General features: G+C 47.5%; 5 protein-coding genes across 5 annotated transcripts; 1 reads left to right on the top strand and 4 right to left on the bottom strand.

Annotated features, from left to right (window-relative positions):
* The first annotated feature begins 4,171 nt into the window (after positions 1 to 4,171).
* F4807DRAFT_380374 (uncharacterized protein) lies at positions 4,172 to 4,895 on the top strand. Its single transcript, XM_047995775.1, has one exon. It carries the CDS (start codon positions 4,362 to 4,364, stop codon positions 4,728 to 4,730), a length of 369 nt encoding a protein of 122 aa, XP_047856415.1. The 5' UTR covers positions 4,172 to 4,361; the 3' UTR covers positions 4,731 to 4,895.
* Positions 4,896 to 5,402: 507 nt separating this feature from the next.
* F4807DRAFT_380385 (acetyl-CoA synthetase-like protein) lies at positions 5,403 to 8,068 on the bottom strand. Its single transcript, XM_047995776.1, has 2 exons — positions 7,749 to 8,068; positions 5,403 to 7,539 (listed from the first exon to the last, which is right to left on the bottom strand). The coding sequence occupies exons 1-2, from the start codon at positions 7,953 to 7,955 to the stop codon at positions 5,575 to 5,577; spliced, it is 2,172 nt and encodes a 723-aa protein (XP_047856414.1). The 5' UTR covers positions 7,956 to 8,068; the 3' UTR covers positions 5,403 to 5,574.
* Positions 8,069 to 8,538: 470 nt separating this feature from the next.
* F4807DRAFT_380431 (glycosyltransferase family 32 protein) lies at positions 8,539 to 10,588 on the bottom strand. The gene is made up of 2 exons (XM_047995777.1): positions 9,160 to 10,588; positions 8,539 to 9,111 (listed from the first exon to the last, which is right to left on the bottom strand). The coding sequence occupies exons 1-2, from the start codon at positions 10,253 to 10,255 to the stop codon at positions 9,062 to 9,064; spliced, it is 1,146 nt and encodes a 381-aa protein (XP_047856413.1). The 5' UTR covers positions 10,256 to 10,588; the 3' UTR covers positions 8,539 to 9,061.
* Positions 10,589 to 13,146: 2,558 nt separating this feature from the next.
* Positions 13,147 to 14,196, bottom strand: F4807DRAFT_380340 (uncharacterized protein). The gene is made up of 3 exons (XM_047995774.1): positions 13,941 to 14,196; positions 13,574 to 13,864; positions 13,147 to 13,511 (listed from the first exon to the last, which is right to left on the bottom strand). Exons 1-3 carry the CDS (start codon positions 14,098 to 14,100, stop codon positions 13,498 to 13,500), a joined length of 465 nt encoding a protein of 154 aa, XP_047856412.1. The 5' UTR covers positions 14,101 to 14,196; the 3' UTR covers positions 13,147 to 13,497.
* A 277-nt stretch (positions 14,197 to 14,473) lies between these two features.
* Positions 14,474 to 16,363, bottom strand: F4807DRAFT_416764 (uncharacterized protein). The gene is made up of 5 exons (XM_047997164.1): positions 15,967 to 16,363; positions 15,705 to 15,912; positions 15,552 to 15,652; positions 15,288 to 15,500; positions 14,474 to 15,232 (listed from the first exon to the last, which is right to left on the bottom strand). The coding sequence occupies exons 1-5, from the start codon at positions 16,209 to 16,211 to the stop codon at positions 15,214 to 15,216; spliced, it is 786 nt and encodes a 261-aa protein (XP_047856411.1). The 5' UTR covers positions 16,212 to 16,363; the 3' UTR covers positions 14,474 to 15,213.
* Between the last annotated feature and the right edge of the window lie 1,052 nt (positions 16,364 to 17,415).

The following is a 17,415-nucleotide window of genomic DNA, read 5'->3' as shown; positions in this document are numbered from 1 at the left end:
GCAGTTGCCTCAACAACTGCTCCCATTGAAATATCATGTGTTGTAGCCGGGAATCGCCGTTTTGACTCTTTCCAAGGCTAAGAGTCGGAATCCTATGAATCATCTGTATTTGGCAATATGGCTGCTTCAAAATCGAACAATTGAACTGATGGCTCCTAGGCTTTGACGCTTGCACCAAGTGTTGATAGATAAGTTGATAAGTCGATTGCAAGAGTAAAAGCATTAAAGATGTGATCTTCTAAGGTCCAGCCCAACATCTATATATAAGGCTCGGAAAATAGTGAAACATTGTTTTAAAGGAAATTAATCATTGCAGATTGGGTTTCACGGAGCCTCTTGGTTAACATCCATGTTTCTGATACCCGTCCCGCCTGACAACTTAACCTATCCCGGGGTAGGTACTTGAAGATCGTCAGCTTGTTTGTAGAGAAGCACAATTAGCCTCCACGGGAAGCTCATTAAAACTGTTTGGCTTCTTGGATGTTGAATTACACCCATAGGCATCATCCAATCGACCATGTCCTTATTTTAACACCACATTCATGCACTTTACCCGGTAACTTGGGTCTACTATGCATAGACGCATATGCATGTCTCAGCTTTATCCATCAATCCTAGGTCCCAAAGTAGTCCTCGTGGAGAATCAAGCAGGTGTGGATATCTGGGGAAGATTCGTGGAGTGTATGCATCTGGAATCCGTTCTTTACCTATAAAGTCTCATCCCTAATCTAGTGATTTAAGATCTGGGGGGTAACTCTATGTGTAGGTAGTTGGTTTTCACTGTGCTGTTGATAGAAAATCATCTACGTACTTAGTAGGTACATAAATTGTGAATAGATGAAGACTTCGACGTCTATATAATGCAAGGGAGGAAAGGAATATCAAAGCATTATCAGAAGTGTCCCCCTTAATTCTCCGTATCGCCGTGACCTCCGGCTAGAGATCGGTTCTAAGAGAAGTCATATGAGATGGGTGGTTTAAGGGGTTAGTCGATGCGATGCCACTAACTAGATGCAACACAGGTCCATAAAGAACACAACCTCACGATATCAAACATCAATATTTTACTCATTTTCATTGCCTTCTAAGGTAGCATTGAATGGGGAGCTTGTTGATGATTTGTACAACTTGAAGCAAGTCTCAAGTATCGTGACCATCCGTCAGCCAAGCACCTCTACCTACCTTGGAACGTACGTCTTATCTCAAGTTTATGTAGCGGAAAGGCAAAAAGATGTCATACTCTGTCGTAGAAGTAGAGTATAATAAGTACCGTGCTGCGCTGCACGATCTCGGGAGGTCGCGTACTCCTCACTCGTCAAATACTATCAGACTAACAACCGCCGAATCCATGGCACGAGAACTCGGGCCATGTTTAAGACTCGGTCTCATCGGAGCAGCGAGCTGTAGGTAGTATTCTCAACTAAACAGATAACTCGGCTCATGCTCGGGATCGCGAACGACAAAGATATCAGACATCGGTTTCGATCACCGCAACACTTACTCCGGCGGTGTCGGGTAACACACTATCGTCCTAATGCTAATTAGTACTCACAGCGCGGGCCACATGATCAGATCATAAATCGGACTAGAACTTTTGAAAAAAAGGTTCTTTTCCCTTCCATGCAACATTAAGTCTGGGTCAGCGCGGGGCATTTTGTCCGCCGCAGAAAAAAAAAAAAGGAAGTGCAAAAAAAGATCGTTAGATCGTTCGTTTGTTTTGTTGGATCTGGAAAGAATCGTCCGAGGTTTCCGAGGCGGCTGGAAATTCGTCTGCCGACTTAAGCGGCTGTATGCGGGTAAGGGGCACAGATAGTGCGGTAAGGCGTGTGGTGGCCTGTTCGTACATCTATGCCAAAAAAAATTCAGAGCGTTGGAAAATAGTTTTGGCTATTCCTAATCTAGCAGTGGATATGCAGCTACGACTGGTAATTGTTAGACGAGTACATATGGTGATAGGCTGGCGATTAGCAAATTAGACAGGTAGTACATAAGTTTGTATATAGATTTACTTGTATAAGTAAGTACCTGCTGTCATTGGCAGCTGGAAAACCATGAGCTTGGTTTTTACCTAGATTATGTAAGTAATTCAAAACCTTGAGCAGCATACTAAATACCTACCTAATGTAGGAGATAGAAGGGATAAAAGGAAGGCACCAACAGGCCTAATAGGAATCGAACCTAAACTACCTTTTATCCCCTTATCCAGTATCTGTAGGTAATAAGTTAAGTCGTATACGACACGTTGGCTTGAAGTTTACTTTAACAACCTAACTGCTCTTTGTATAAATACCAACGCTAAGACTGCAGATATTAAGGTTGGGAATAGCTTCATATAGGTAGTACATACCGCGCAGTCAATCGCTTACGTAACATTCTACCACCTATTCGATGCTCAAAAATCCAATTGTTCAAGCATTCAATTGTTCAATCACTCAATCACTCAATCACTCAATCACTCAATCACTCAATCACTCAATCACTCAATCACTCAATCACTCAATCAATCATTCAATCATTCAATCAAATATACATACTCACCTAGCTTACCTACTTCAAACTCAAATCATCAAAGTAACATGCCCTAGCACCCAGTTTTATATGAGCACGCTTGTACCTTACATGTTGAGCCAAAATTCTAAAGTCTAAAGTCCGAAGTACTGACTTATCGACGCTAAATCAAAGAAATCTGGGGCTAAGGTAGATTCTTTACCCCTTTGGGCAAAATTCTTAGAAAAATATTTTTTTGGCATAGTTGAACGAACAGGCCGCCGTAAGGCGAGCTTTTTGGGTAAGTACATATGGTGTAACACCGATGTAAGTCACGCCGTCGTCTAAGCTGTAATTCGTTGGTGCTTGCTTATTCTGTACTGTCATCGTCTCTGCATATAACTCGATTATGTGAGATTCTTGTTCTTCCTTTGGTATCTAGGCAGGTTCGTTAAAGCTTCTACTTGGCCATACCTTAGGTCTTTTAACAGTGTTAGAGGAATAGAGGAATTGCGGAAGGTTTATATGGTAATAGGGTGGTACATACTTGGTACCGATCTTTAGACCAAGGACGTGGTTGCGATTACTGCCGGTGTTTCTTGGTGGACCAGGGCAAACTAACTTAACTTGTGGTAGACGTGCAAGGATCTCGAAAGCTTGTATGTAGAGCTTGTTTGCTGTCAGCCCTGCCATTGTGACGGCGATTGTGCTATTAAGCGTTCATCGACCAAAGTCGACAAGTCACAGATACCCAACTAGACGAGCTACAGTACGCTAAACTTGATGAAGCAGAGTGCAGGGAATAGTGTCTTTGAATCATTCCTAGTTGGGTTCATATGCATGCGCAAGGGATATAATAAGACCCAATTTGCTGAATCATCGTCTGATCTGGCATATGGCAATTTGAAATACTGATTAATATGTAATGGAGAAGTGAATGGTATCTCATTGAAAGTAGCGGTGATTAGTTGTTTATCCCCGGATCTCCGAGATAGGAGCTTATGGTCCACGATCTAGTGAAGGTTCTGGTTGGCTGAGTAATAAAAAAAGCTTAATAAGACATAAGACATTGGCTGGTTGAAAGATGGAAAGTGGAATAGGAGGGGAGTTCCTTCACCAACCTCACTGGTGCGACTAGAAGTAAAATTACACCATGGAAGGAGCCCATCGGAGTTCCGCAGAACGCCAGCTCCTTTTATTCGGCAAAGTCGGCCCAAAACGAGGCTATCTTCGTCACTTGCTCTTTTTTTCTTCACTTCTCTGCTTGCAGAATTCCGGTTTTTGTCGTCTTTTGATCGCACATTCCAGAGGAGAGATACCAACTAGGTATCGTGTATCTTCATATTACCATGCAGGTGTCATGGCGGCTCACATGGGAAAGAATCTTACTAAAATGCTACGGACAAGGCAAGGGTCATGTCCACCAGACACTCTAAGACCGCATCGAGAAGAAGGCACATTCCGAGCTTTCCGACGGCCGCTGCCTTTTTATATTACCATAGTATACTAGTGCTACGTACCTAGGTCCTCACTGTGTACATTGACGCAGATGTAGCCTGCTTACAGCTTACAGCTCCCCTTACCCTTCTTTCCCTGCGGCCGGTTCGGGAAACCATTTTTATTTATATGTGCCAAGGAATGCAAGGCCGATACCGAGCTCAAGCTTGCCTAGAGAATTATAAGTACTATATTAATATCTACCTACTGCTTCGTTTTATGTCTTGACTTCTCCTTTGTTTTTCCTCCTTGGGGGTTACCTAAAACAGTAGCTAGGTCCTGGAACCTCCCGGCATTGCTATTATCTTCATCGCGATCGTCGTCACTATTATCATCGCGTAGTTCTTATCACATAGTGCCAGTACCTATTAACAAGAATGTCATCGTCGAAACTCCATACGAAACCTCCAACGCTCGAGGCCTTTGCCCGCTGGGCTCGCCTGAAGAAATATCGCATCGAGGTCACCTATGGCGTCTATGTCTACACACCAGTAGAGAAGGCCGTCTTCTGGACCATATTCTGCTTGCTGTTTACCGCCATCTCCTTCGCCGCCCTTGTATACACCAAACGGAACGTCACCTTGCTCCTGAAATACGCGTCCATCTACGTGAACCGTGATGGCGGCGCTACTAGTGCAGTATCCAACCTCTTCCCCAGGACTCACACCGCATTATCGCTCTCAGAGCAGGGCATAAAGTCGCTCGCAGAGACGATGGGCAGCGCAACAAACTCCCAGATCCCGTAACCGTCCGAATAGACAATTCTGGCATGAATTGTCTATTCAGTAGGGGGTATCGTTGGAAGTACCGAGGAAAGTGAATGCTGCAACACTCGTTGAGGAAAAAAGCCGGAGTTTGGAGAAGGGAGGGGCTGGGTGTAGTCAGATGCGGAACTACCGATCCAACAGCGTCCGGAAAGCTCGCTAATTTCCCGGAAAGATTATGGTGAGACCGGGAATGCTCCGGCTTGGAGGGCACGAAAGAACAGCGAAAACCGAGCGTTGCTCGGCCATGGAACGGAACCCAGCAGCTATTTGGCGACGACAACAGAAGTCCATAGCAATTCAATTGGCGCCTAACTAAGGACCTGGGCCCTAAAGGCGAGGAGCAAGAAATTCATGAAAAAGGGGGAAGCAAAGGGAAAAAAATTAGGAATTATGGAATAGAGGGGCTGCCCCTGAACGCGGTGGAAGCTTGGCGCAACCAAATCACTCTGGGACTTGGTCGAACGACGCACATAACGCATTAAACGACTTGCATGAGCTGGATTTGAGGTGTTCTCGGTGTTGAAAGGCTTAAAGCCTTGGTTTTTTTCAGAAACGGGGAGTTCTATACCTTTTGTCAGCAGACGTAAGATCCGTTTGGATCCCTAGGTTCGCTTTATTGCATAGGAGGCGCGGATCTTGGATATACCCTCGCTCGAAGGCGTCTGGAAGTTTCTTGGGTTGATTAATCCCGGACTTTACCTACCTTGATTATATCCTAATTTCATTTTTTAACATCAAGGAGCCCTGTTAAGTGTTTAGAATATCGTGATATGAGGTCAAACCTCTAGGATATAATTCTATAACGCTCCAAGTATGCCGAGGCCTAATTCTTGGCTTCCGCCTTAGGCTCCCCTTCACCTGACGAAGGCTCCGTATCAATCAAATCTTTAGCAAGTTCCCGCAGTTTGAACTTCTGTATCTTCCCGCTCGCCGTCTTCGGGAATTCGTCAATAAAAAAGACGTACTTCGGCACCAGATGCCCCGAGAGATGTTTTTCAACCCAGTTCTTCACCTTATCCTTCCATAGTGCCTTCTTTTGACTCTCTTCCACCACCTCCTCTGGGCCATACACAGGCTCCCGCCTGTCAGTCCTAGTCCTCACATCCTTGTGCACGGCAACGAACGCGGCCACAACCTCTCCGTACTTCTCATCCGGCACCCCCACGACGCTCGCCTCGCGCACCAGCTCGTGCCGCATAATCGCTTCCTCGATCTCGAGGGGGTGTATATTCTCGCCGCCCCTGATAATCAAATCCTTAATCCGTCCCGTAATCTCAACGTAACCCTCCTCGTCCATGCGCGCCTCATCGCCGGTGAGCATCCACATCCTCCCCTCAGCTTCCTCCTCATCCCCCTCCCTAGTCTCCTCTTCCTTAATCAGCACCTCGTCCGTCCTAGCCTGGTCCTCAAAATACTGTTTCATAAGAAGGTATCCCGAAACAGCCAACTCGCCACACTCCCCCCGCGGCAGAACGCGCGCGCTATCGTTTCTATCCACGATCTTAACCGCCGTATGCGGCATCACGCGTCCCACGCTCCCCGCGCGCTTCGCCGGCGGGTCCGCGGGACTCGTCATGCAGCTGACGGGGCTCGTCTCCGTCATCCCGTAGCAGATCACCAGGTCCTCGAGCCCGAGCTTCGCATTGAGCTGCCGCATCAGCGGCTCCGGGACGGAGCTCCCCGCCGCGATGCCCTTGCGCAGGCCCGTGAACAAGGCGTCTTCGGTTCCGCTTCTCTTCGCTGCGGCCTCGCGCAATCTCTCGACGAATTCCGGTGACTGGAGAAGCTCGAGCTCCGCCGCGAACATGGTGGGCACCCCGTGCAAGCCCGTCGCGGCGTGCTCGGCGACCATGAGCAGCGTGGCCGTGGGGTCGAACGCGGGCGACGGGAAGAGGATGGCGGCGCCTGTGGTCGCGGTCGCTTGGAGCCCGAGCACGCAGCCGAAGCAGTGGAACAGGGGCGGCGGGCACACGATCCGGTCTTCCGGGACCAGGCCCATGCGGTCCGCGACCAGGCGTCCGTTGTTCAGGATATTGGCGTGGCTCAGCATGGCTGCTTTCGGGTTGGACGTCGTGCCGGATGTAAATTGTATGTTAATAATTTCGTCGGGCGAGAGGGGGGAGTCCGGGACCACGGGACCGGGGTGCGGGAAGAGAGCCGGAGAGGGTCTGAAGTGATAGTCTACGGAGGGGAGGAGCGAGGAAAATGGCGTTATTGCGGAGAGGGCCTGGAGAGGGGGAAAATTGGGGAGGGGATGCCAGGGCGTGTTGTCGGCTACGATTACGGATCGTAGTGTAGGCACGCTGGGGGACTCGATCTGGCCGCTGCTCTTTTTTAAGTCGGGGATGAGGGCCTTCAGGAGGGCATAGTTACTACGGCCGCGGCACGGCTTATAAGCTAGGTCCGTGACGGCACCGATGATCAGGACCGAGACGCGGAGATGCGAAAGCGCTGTTACGAGTTGTTTCTCGTTGAAGGTCGGGTTGAGCGGGACGAGGACGGCGCCGAGTTTAAAGAGGGCGTAGGTTGCTATGACGTGCTCGGCGACATTACCGAGACTGAGGGCTACTCGCTCGCCTTTCTTGACGCCGAGAGACCTTAGGGAATGTGCTAGGACGTCAGAGTGGATGTCGAGGTCCTGGTATGTAAGGGTTATTTTCCCGGGTCCACGTTTGAGGCCATGTGATTTGTCAGTTGTTGGGACCCGGAATATAGCAGCTGGACGGTCACCGTGTTGAGAGACTACGGAGCGAAAGTGTTCTGGAATTGTGACGGTGATCAGTGGTGGCTATATAATGTTAGTATGGATTTATTTTATTTTTTATTTTTTTTGGAAAAAAAAAAAAGAGTTCGTGATTTTGGTACTCCCACATATACCCCTAAATAAACTCCCGGACTCATTTTGGCGATTCGTAAAGCCAGGGCATTACTCTTGTCTTACTATCTTGGATGAGGTAGTGCCAAGCAAAAATTATAAACTGGACAGAAAGGACATACTTCCTTAGGCCCCTCAGCATAACTCAGACTCGAAGTGGCGATGCCTCTTTGCTGCACGGCTCGTTTCTCTATCGATTGACAAGTGAAAATTTCCCGCTCAAGCTGTTCATGTATTCTATGATGTAAGGCAACACATCTCAAAGACCGATAGCGTAACCGAGGTACATGCAGTGCATGAAGCGTCAGTGGACGAAACGATGATTTCATAATGCCCCGAGTACTTAATGCTCACTGAAGGCCAACGAGGAAATCAGAATATTTCCGGGGTCCTAAAATCGGGAAGCTGTAAAATCTTCAGTAGAAAAAAGCGTCCTTGTATCCCTTGCCTACCTAGGCCGTGGTACTCGTGCTACTCACATTCAACCCAACATCTAGTATGTAGTAATTAGGCGACTAAGGGGGGATGGTTGAAGCACCCAAGTAAATAGTCTGTATGTCTCGATTTTACCTACACATACCTCCAAATATACCTAGATTGAAGCTAGGTCGTGATATTGCCGGCGCTGTGTGGGGAGACCTGCGGCTGACTGAGGAGAAAACGCGGGGAGAGCTATTCTGGGGTAGGCTGGTGCGGATAGTCGGGCAATACCACCTAGATTAGTAAAAAAGGAGTCTCTTGCCTCTTTCAAGAATATACACACAACCCCAGTTAGCAGCAAGATTTGGAGGACAGACTAACAAATATGGAAGACAGTTCATCATTAAGATTGATGAACTAAGTTTGACGAGCGAGAAAACTCGGACTAATCAAATATCCACCAAACGCCACAATCCATGCATACCTAAAGCGGGTATATGCAATTGGTCCCTCCTCGGCGGACGGTCTATCCCGAATGCCTCTTTTTCTTCGTTGCGCCAAACACAGCCGTGAGCGTTCTATATCTCTTGTGCGTATGCCCTCCCAAGAATGTCCGCACCAGGCGCCGATTCCTATCCTCGGAAACAAAATAATAGGAGGACTATTCGTACAAACTGGGGGATAGCGTGCTAGGAAACAAATAGATCTTCGTTCAAGTCAATCCCGACATGAATTTTTGCAATACAAGCCAGAAGATTGACTCAGTAACCAGTTCCATGCAGCATCCCCATGAAAATCCGGTATATGTAGTCCCATGAGAGGTCGTTAACTTCGTGATGAATAGTTTTACAAACTTTGTGTACGATCGCCGAGTCCGTAATATCGGAATAGTAAGTCGATGATTTCCAACGATTGGCAGAGCTGGCTTTTCTTTGATTGAAAGCCAATTCCTCAAAGGATCACAGGGCGATAGTCCGAGGGTGATTTAGGGCATAAGAGGCGCCATAAATAGCCTCTAGTTACCCGACCCACCTATATGCCGTTCGTTCTCGGGCTTCCACGTGCCTATTAAAGTTAGCAAAATGCGATACTAATGCAGACCCGAAATCTTACCTTCGAAATCATGCTTAACGAATGCCATAGGATCATCGTAGTCCTTCGCCCCCATCTGTTGGACACCGGGCGAAAAGCTCGTTATAGGGAGCACGACAACATCGCCAACTTTCTTCGGGCTATCTATTCCTGTGAAGTTCAAGTACGAAATGTTGCCCTGGCTGGTTCTCATATCGAAATAACGCGGGTCGTTGAAGTAGTCGAATATTGTATCGGTCCAAACGGCGGGGCCGGTAAACTCTACTACGCTCTTCTCTTTTGACAAGAACAGACCCTCGCGCTTTCGCTTCAAAGTTTCTTGCGTGATACGTGAGACGATGTCGCGCAGAACGGGGTGACCCGGCTTCGATTGAATGGTCCACTGGCAGAACTGTATCCGTCGACTATACCAATCCTTCCAGTCCGGTCGGTCGGGATCCGCCTCGATACCAATAACCAGACCAATGCTCTCCTTGGGTACGGAATCTGGAATCCATTCCAAAGCACTCTTTATAGCAAACGTATCAATGTCAGAGTATATTCCACCACGAGCGAGCAGGATGAGATAGCGGAAGAAGTCAGCTTTTAGCACGGGCTTAGGTAACGCATTGTACGCCTCGAGAACCTCAGGAATAGGGGCATAGAGCAGTCTGATCAGGTGGACGGCAACTTGATCGGTGATAACTTCGTGGACAAATCCCGGGTGCTGCATCGTCCAAGAAGCTTCCTCGTCCCGAAATGTAAATTCGCCATTCGCAGGCGTCCATTTCCACGTCTGCCAAATGTAGGCCGGGAACTTGGACTCGACATCGTACGGATATTGGTATGCTAGCTTATCATACAAGGACATTTTAGATATATCTTGAATAGCCTTCTGTGCGGGAACTGGCTTGTCTTTCAAGACAGTATCGGTCTCCGGGGTGTAGGAGGTAGTAGAAGGATCATGCTTCGCTCCGGCATGTTGATCGTTTGCGGCTGCAGGCTTCGGCGGAGGTTTGCGAAAAGGTTCGGGATCGCTAGCGTTGGTGTGGGATCGTCGGAGTAGTATAAATGCTATCAGGAAGAATACTGCGAAGACTACAGCCCTCTTGAAGGACAGCACCTTGCGACTCGCCATATTGACACGATTTTGGTGGTGAGGTGTGGGAGTCAGAAATTTGCAAGATTACTCCTCAGGTAACCTAGGACGAAAGAACTAAGATGATCTTAGAGGCATGCGGCAAATCGGGAACGAGGAATTGAAGGAGTTAGGTGGTATATCGTAGGAAACCCTGAGGGGTAAGGGTTGGAAATGAATGTATGTAGTTAGTTGAGACGACTCATAGATGCAAGATGTGTTCGTAGGTTACAGATTGAGGAGAGGATGAAGAGGCTGAGAGGCTCTACGGCCAACTTTCGAAAGCTTCGAAAGTTTTACGTTTACGACAATAATATGAAATAGGGAATCACGGAAAAGTCTTGGCTTCTTCTATTTCAAGGCTACAGGTAGATTGCCCCCACCCCCCTTTATGTGATTTTACGGGATTACATGGATAGCAAGGATTCGTAGTTTCTTGGCCGCAGCTTCCGACTGCGCGGATTCGGCATAAGATGTTCACTACCGCATCCTTATAAACGCATATCTGCACCTCAGCTGTTGATTAGCGCCGTTAGTGCCGTTTTGCGTCGTGGCCTGTTGCGACATCTGTGGCTTAGCGGTTTCGCGTTTCGCCGTTTCAGCCCTTTATCGATTAGAAACAACGTAATCTTGGTTGACTCTTTAGATGCGGAGGTAACGTTCAATGGTAACTCAACCTCTATTTTCCAACGTATAACGGTCCGATTTGATGCCCAATTTATCTCATAATTGACCGCACATCTATCTACCTAGTAGGCAGGTAGTTGAGAATTAAGTCTGCTTTGTGTTTACTCAGACATACCAAACACGAAGCTCATTTCATTTATCATTTTACATTTCGCAATACGAAGATCTCTTCGCGATATCTCCACTCGCCAACCCATAAGATCGAATAGTCCCACCACCATAGCCTATTACTTTACCGAGAAGAATAGGAGTAACTTTGGTAAAGCGCACAGCAATACCAGAACTGTCCTAGATCGTTCAGATTGTTCCGATCTTCCCACCCGCTTTCTCGGACGGTTATCGTTTGTAAATTGTGCCGGCAGACGCAATGGGTGGATTGAGTGCCATGCGAGTCATGCTCGCCCACCCTGAACACTGAATTACAGGGAACGGCTATTGACATCATTACACCTATATTATTCTAACAAAAGCAAAGTCTAGAAAGGTAAGACAAATGACGTTATTCGATGGTTTAAGAAAATTCGTACGCATCAATATGTTACGTTTAATATCAATTGTCTCAGATAGGCTATTGTACCGTGTTTTTCTAGAGCTATTGATTACATCGACAACCTTGTTACATACATATGAAAACTACGTGCGCAGCGTCAAGTATCTACTACTAATAACCAAGATCTAACATCCGTTACTACTACGTACGTACCTGCTACTTCGATTCTTAGTCCACGCACCGAGTCATTAGCCGAATTCATAAGCCTGGGGTTCTCTAGCAGGTACAGCATACGTCTAGAACCCCGCTTCTCCATTTTCTATAGCCACGCAATGGCAATGCTTCTATAGGGTTAACGCGTCACAACCTACTGGAAGATAAGTCATCTACCTAAATTTAAACACATTGAGCCAGGCAAGTAACAAACGAGTATATTCATCCTGAATCATATCAGATCATATAGGTATCCCACTTACTCAATAAACGAATAAAACAAACCCAGTGCTAATCTTGGGCCTTTCCTAGGTACTCTCACTCGCTTTTAGTGGTAGCGTCCGAGCGAGAAGTTCAGCGTGGCGCTATGTTAAACATCGTAGTGTTGGGTATATTAGCGCAGTCGAGATCATTATCTCTGCTGCTTAACATCGTTGAGTTGAGTTTCATTCTGAGTGACTGCCCAAGAGGATGGAGGATGTTATCGTTGACACTCTCGACGGTAGTGTCATAATTGATGGTGATACGGATTGATCACTGTACCTCATGAGCACGGCATCAGCCTCCCTCTAGCAGACTATCAGCTCCGCATTATCTCTCGAGGCTATCATTAGGCATGGAACATCATTACCTCAGACATATTAATAGTTCCCGAAGATTGAGATTATGAGGTAAACAGTCGATTCCTCGGTTAGGCGCGCGTCGACCAGTTTTGTACCGTTCTTCAGGTCCTTACCAGCGAATGCTAGGCGTTGGCGGTCGGAGGCGATTCCCGACGAGGTCTGGATCTTGGTCTTGAGATCGTCGACTGTGTCAGAGGGCTCAACACTGATGGTCAACAGTTTGCCAGTTGCTACGTAGAACGAACCATGTCAGTACTAATGAAACATTTTCGGGTTAGAGTATCGTACGGAGTTTAACGAAGATCTGCATCTTCAATTTAGGTATACCCGTTTTAGTTATGAGATGAAAGCGTTCAATGTCGGGTAGGTTCCGTTGAGAGATGTAGTTAAGGTACCCGGGAGTTTTGAAATACAGGGAGAAGCTCTCGGATGATGGTTGAGTACCATCGGGGTCCTATTTATCATCACGGACTCAAAGCACAGGATCGCCTTGCAGCACTCATATTCATACTGAATTAGGCACTTCATGATAGTATCTGACCTGGCCTCGAATGTCAGGAATTAGGAGTGACTGTGTCGTGATAAACCCCCAGCCAAGGCCTGACTGGGTCACCCCGATCGCTGTGATACAAAGCTGGGGAAGTTGCCTTTGAAGTGGAACCCACAGGGCAATGCGATGCGACCCGTCCCACACGGCCCGTCCCTTGAATCGGAAGCTACTCGACTACCTACTTAACGAGCTAAGCTACGAAATGTCGTGGTCGCTGCCAAGCACAAACACTGACCTGTTGTGTCACACGGCAATTTTGTTCCCAATAGTTCGACGGCAACAGTCAGTCTGAATCACTTCCTAGATCACCGAAAGGAACGTGGGAAAGGGCTTAGGACTAGGATACGCACCAACAGCACTTATACTCGGGGCGAGAGGAACATAAAACCAAGCGGAATTGGCAAGAGATCTAGAAGAGTTCCTTGAGATGGGTGTACTCGAATAAGTTCTTGTTTCTAGTCCTGAGGTATCATTTATCTAACATTGCTGCGCTAAAGCTTACAAGGTAGTAATACAAAGGTATAAGTAGATATCGTTTCCAACCAAACACAGGTCATTTCCTAGGCATAAGATTCGTGACAGATATGGTACATAATTGCAAGGAAATTCAAGACAGATAGATCAGGCAGATAAAGCATGTGTTACATGTAGGTTTAAAGAGAGGTTTAAGCATCACAGGTTAAACGTCGTGACCTAGAAGCCGTTAACACCAACAAACATTTCCGAGAAGGTGGATCCAGGAATTTATAACTTACGGCCGAGCTGCTTGCCCCGCTTCGAGACTTCGCGGGCGTGGTACTGCTTGATCTTGGCACGGCGGGCCTCCTCAGCGGCCTCGAGCTCCAGCCTCTTGACCTCGGCCCGGGCCTCGCGGACGCGGATGCGCGCGGATTCCAAGGCTCGGTCGGCGTCGCGCTCCGCCGTCTCGGCTTGCATGACGCGCTCGCGCGCTTGGATGATGGACGGGTCGATGTCCGGGTTCGACGTGTTCCCGTGGCCGAAGGTGCGTTGGAGTACGCTGCGGTGGCGCGAGGGGGATGTACCGTCTGTAAGGTGGTTTTGGGTTAGGTATTTATGTTATATACTATATTGGAAGATGATGATATATAGAGTAGGGCTTACCTGAGTGCCGCGAGCCATTCGTGCTGCTGGTGCGAGCGCTGACCGGAGGAGAGGGGCTGCGATGACGGGAGCCGAAGAGACTGTGTGAGTGTCTCTTTTCGGGGACGGGCTGCTCCTCTACGACTTCCTCTTCGGGTTTGCGGCTAGAGAAGAGAGGCATTTTGGTGATGGTTATGCGTATTTATGTAAGAATAAGCTTGTATAATAATTGTGTATAGAAGTTGATGACTTTCTCGTAGATGATATATGCCAGAATTCACCAAGTAGGATTCGTAGTTCTAGAGTGAGATTTGATTGAAAGAAAAGCCCATATCACATCGGCGGCATTCCTCCCTATTTCTACATTTTGGATATGCTGTGTATCCATCTCGATGTCCGTGACGCAAACCTGTTTCTGTTACTGGCAGTGGTGATGTATAATAGTAAGGGAGCAGATCGCTACTATGACGTAGGTGAAGCCAATCAAATACTATTTACCTGTGACTGGCCAATGAGAAGGAGGTGGTGACGAAAGCGGACCTATGAAGGACCCCTGAAGTTTAAAATGCAGGGACCATCATGGCCCTCCATTAGCTAAGCTAGGGCTGGCTAAGGCAGGGACTATGGACAAGGATAGTGGACATAGCGGGGATTTTGACGTTACTCAAGTGCCATCATTTCGTCCAATTCTATTTTCTCTCCTATCACAAAGTCACATCAACTTGGGAAACTTGATATTATCCTCGTCCATACCTAAGGGGATCTACCGAATACGGCATAGACAAGACACCTTACCCAGCCCGACGGTGCGCCATTTGAGCTATAAACCGGCAGTTGTTTGTCAGTTTGGCAGTCTGGCCTAGAGGTTCCAGCCCGGTGGCATCGAAATAATCTTGGAACTTGGCACACGGGTGTTTACCTCATCGTGCAGGAGTCTTATCTCGATCGCATTGCGTAAAGCATCACAGCCTGACAGCCTGCTATGCAGTAGCGTGTTAAACCTTCCGAACCCTTGACTTCTCTGTGCGTACATCGCATAGTTTCATTGAGTCGATCTCCGGTTGCCATTTCTGGCTGTCAACCGGCTTTGGATTGGTTGATAGATAATATTGGGCCTTCACTCCACGCAATTTGGAAGTGTCGTTCTAGAATTTCCGGGAATAGTTGATTCCTACACTACGCGAAAACTCCAAACTCCAAACCCTAAACCCCATACAAACGAACTAACCATAGAGTTATCCTTTTTTTAGTCCTCATAATACTTCATCTTCCCGTATTAAACACATACGGCTTTTCAGCTTATTCTATATGCACTATACCGAATGCCGTTAGTTATCGATACAATAACAGCGAAACCAGAAAACTTACTCATATACAACCTCTAAACCTTTCCAAAGGCAGCTTCCGATCCACAAGCCGGTATTCAATTTCGCAGCATACCTCTCGTCCGATGTCTTCATCGTGATAAACACCCTAAATGGACACAATCTTGGGTTCGCCTCTCGCGACGTCTCGGCATCTTGGAGCGCCTTCACCAACTCGGGGGACCCGGTCATATTTCCCCGCGTTTTACATTCAATACTGATACCTAGGTCAGCCTTAACGATTTTCGTTTTAAATTGACAGACGCACTATGCTGGTACTTCATCCGCAGTCTGTAGTCGATGAGTAGCCTCCACTTGAGTTGCTGCCGAATTCCCGTAAGCAACGTCTTGGCTTTCTTGTCCGCCATTCTACGCGAGGTCAGTTTTTCGCGCTACAGTTCTTAGATGTTGGATAACTCACGATAACGGATCCGTATCCAAATCGACCCGCAAAGGTACCGTCGGAAAATGTTGACCACTTCTTGAAGCCGTCGCTCACGGCGACAGAAGCTGATTGGGGATTTAAAATGACCCTCATCCGGAAATCGAAGTCCAGTTGCGGGGTTGGGATGGACATATGAGGATAAGGGAATCGCGCCATCGCTTCACTTGCTTCCTTCGTGATTTCACTTGCGATACGCTTGTTAGATCCAATAACAAAGGGCTACCATTCTAACGATTACCTTGGTGGCTTTGGACCTCTTTGCTGGAGGGCCTGGTTCTCAACCCATTTTCGTTCCACGGATTCCCATCCGCTGTGTCGTCTCTCCGACGCGACTTTCATCCACTCATCCGTCACGACTAGGGCCGTATCCCACTCCGAGTCTTCGCCTATGTCAGGCATACTCGATGACGATTGCGTCGGACCTGCTACCTCGGGTTGGTATGCATGGTCGCTCAACGGTGGGCGGCTGTGCCAGGAATTCATCGATGTTGAATTGACTGACGAACTTGTGAAAAAGGCCAATTACAAAGAATAGGTAGCAGCGGGAAACAGGAAAGACCGGTATTGCGAAATGGATATATTCTCTTGTACCAGATGCGCAATCGGCGATATGATCAACCCCGATGTTGGTGACACTAAAATCAATTATTCCCAAATCGGAGATGATGCAGCAGTGAGCTTATAGGGAGTCGGATGAAAGTCAGGCCGCAATGGGCGGCAGAAGTTGCACCGAGCCAAGTCCTACAGATCCCAAAGGAATGGTCCGACGAGTAAAGGCTTCGCTTGGTGAGAACGGCGGAGTACCGAATATCTGACTCGGAATCGGATTGCATGAGTACTTAGTCTACTCGGCGCATCTCCCTCTTTATGGTCCTCGGGCGCCCGTTGGATGAGACTGTGATGATTCCGTGGGATCATCGACAACCCGTTTGCTAATTGAATGGGACATGAATTCGAAGATCCGCTGACCGGGCCTGCATATTAGGGCCAACACCGACTTTTAAGACCTTTACACAAGATGTTACATCGATGATTCTACGGTATGAACTATTCATGCCTACCTATGTGCACTATGAAGGCTATTACGAAGGCCATAATATTTTCGCTTAGATTTTGTTGTCGCAGTCAGAACTAGATGATATTCTTGGTATTCTACTTGGTAATGAGGCATGGTGTTTCTAAATATGCTTGGTACATGTCTACGGTATGTATTCGTCCGCCGTCCCTCGTCCGTCGTATGCTGTCATTACTAAAATTTAATAATGAGCAAACAGAAAATATTCGCATGATGCATTCATAACCCATAAAACAATGCCTCCCAAATGCTGCTTCATTCGTAAAACTTAATAACACCCAATGCCAATTCGATACTCGTCGACGTATCCCTCCGCGGTGTCCATCCTAATATGTACTTCGCCAATTCCTACCAAATCTTGCATGTGAATGCAAAATGGTTCATGGTGCTTTTACCCTCGACATTTTTAAGGACCCAAGCCTTTTGCTTGCTGCCTAGATGGTGTCGCGCAACCTCAGCTGAGCATATGGAATTGTCTCATGTTGCTGCGATAACGGTGCTGGTAATAGCTCATGTTGACTGATGCATCTATGAACTTCGGTCGCTCGTTGCTTCGCTGTATTCATCCATCAGAGAAGACTGCGTGGGCGGTTGGAAAGGCATCTGTTTGAT

The sequence above is a fragment of the Annulohypoxylon truncatum genome, assembly GCF_022578515.1.
Source record: "Annulohypoxylon truncatum strain CBS 140777 unplaced genomic scaffold F4807scaffold_8, whole genome shotgun sequence".
NCBI lineage: Eukaryota > Fungi > Ascomycota > Sordariomycetes > Xylariales > Hypoxylaceae > Annulohypoxylon > Annulohypoxylon truncatum.
Note: the sequence above shows the minus strand (reverse complement) of the source record. Positions and strands in the feature narration are given on the sequence as shown.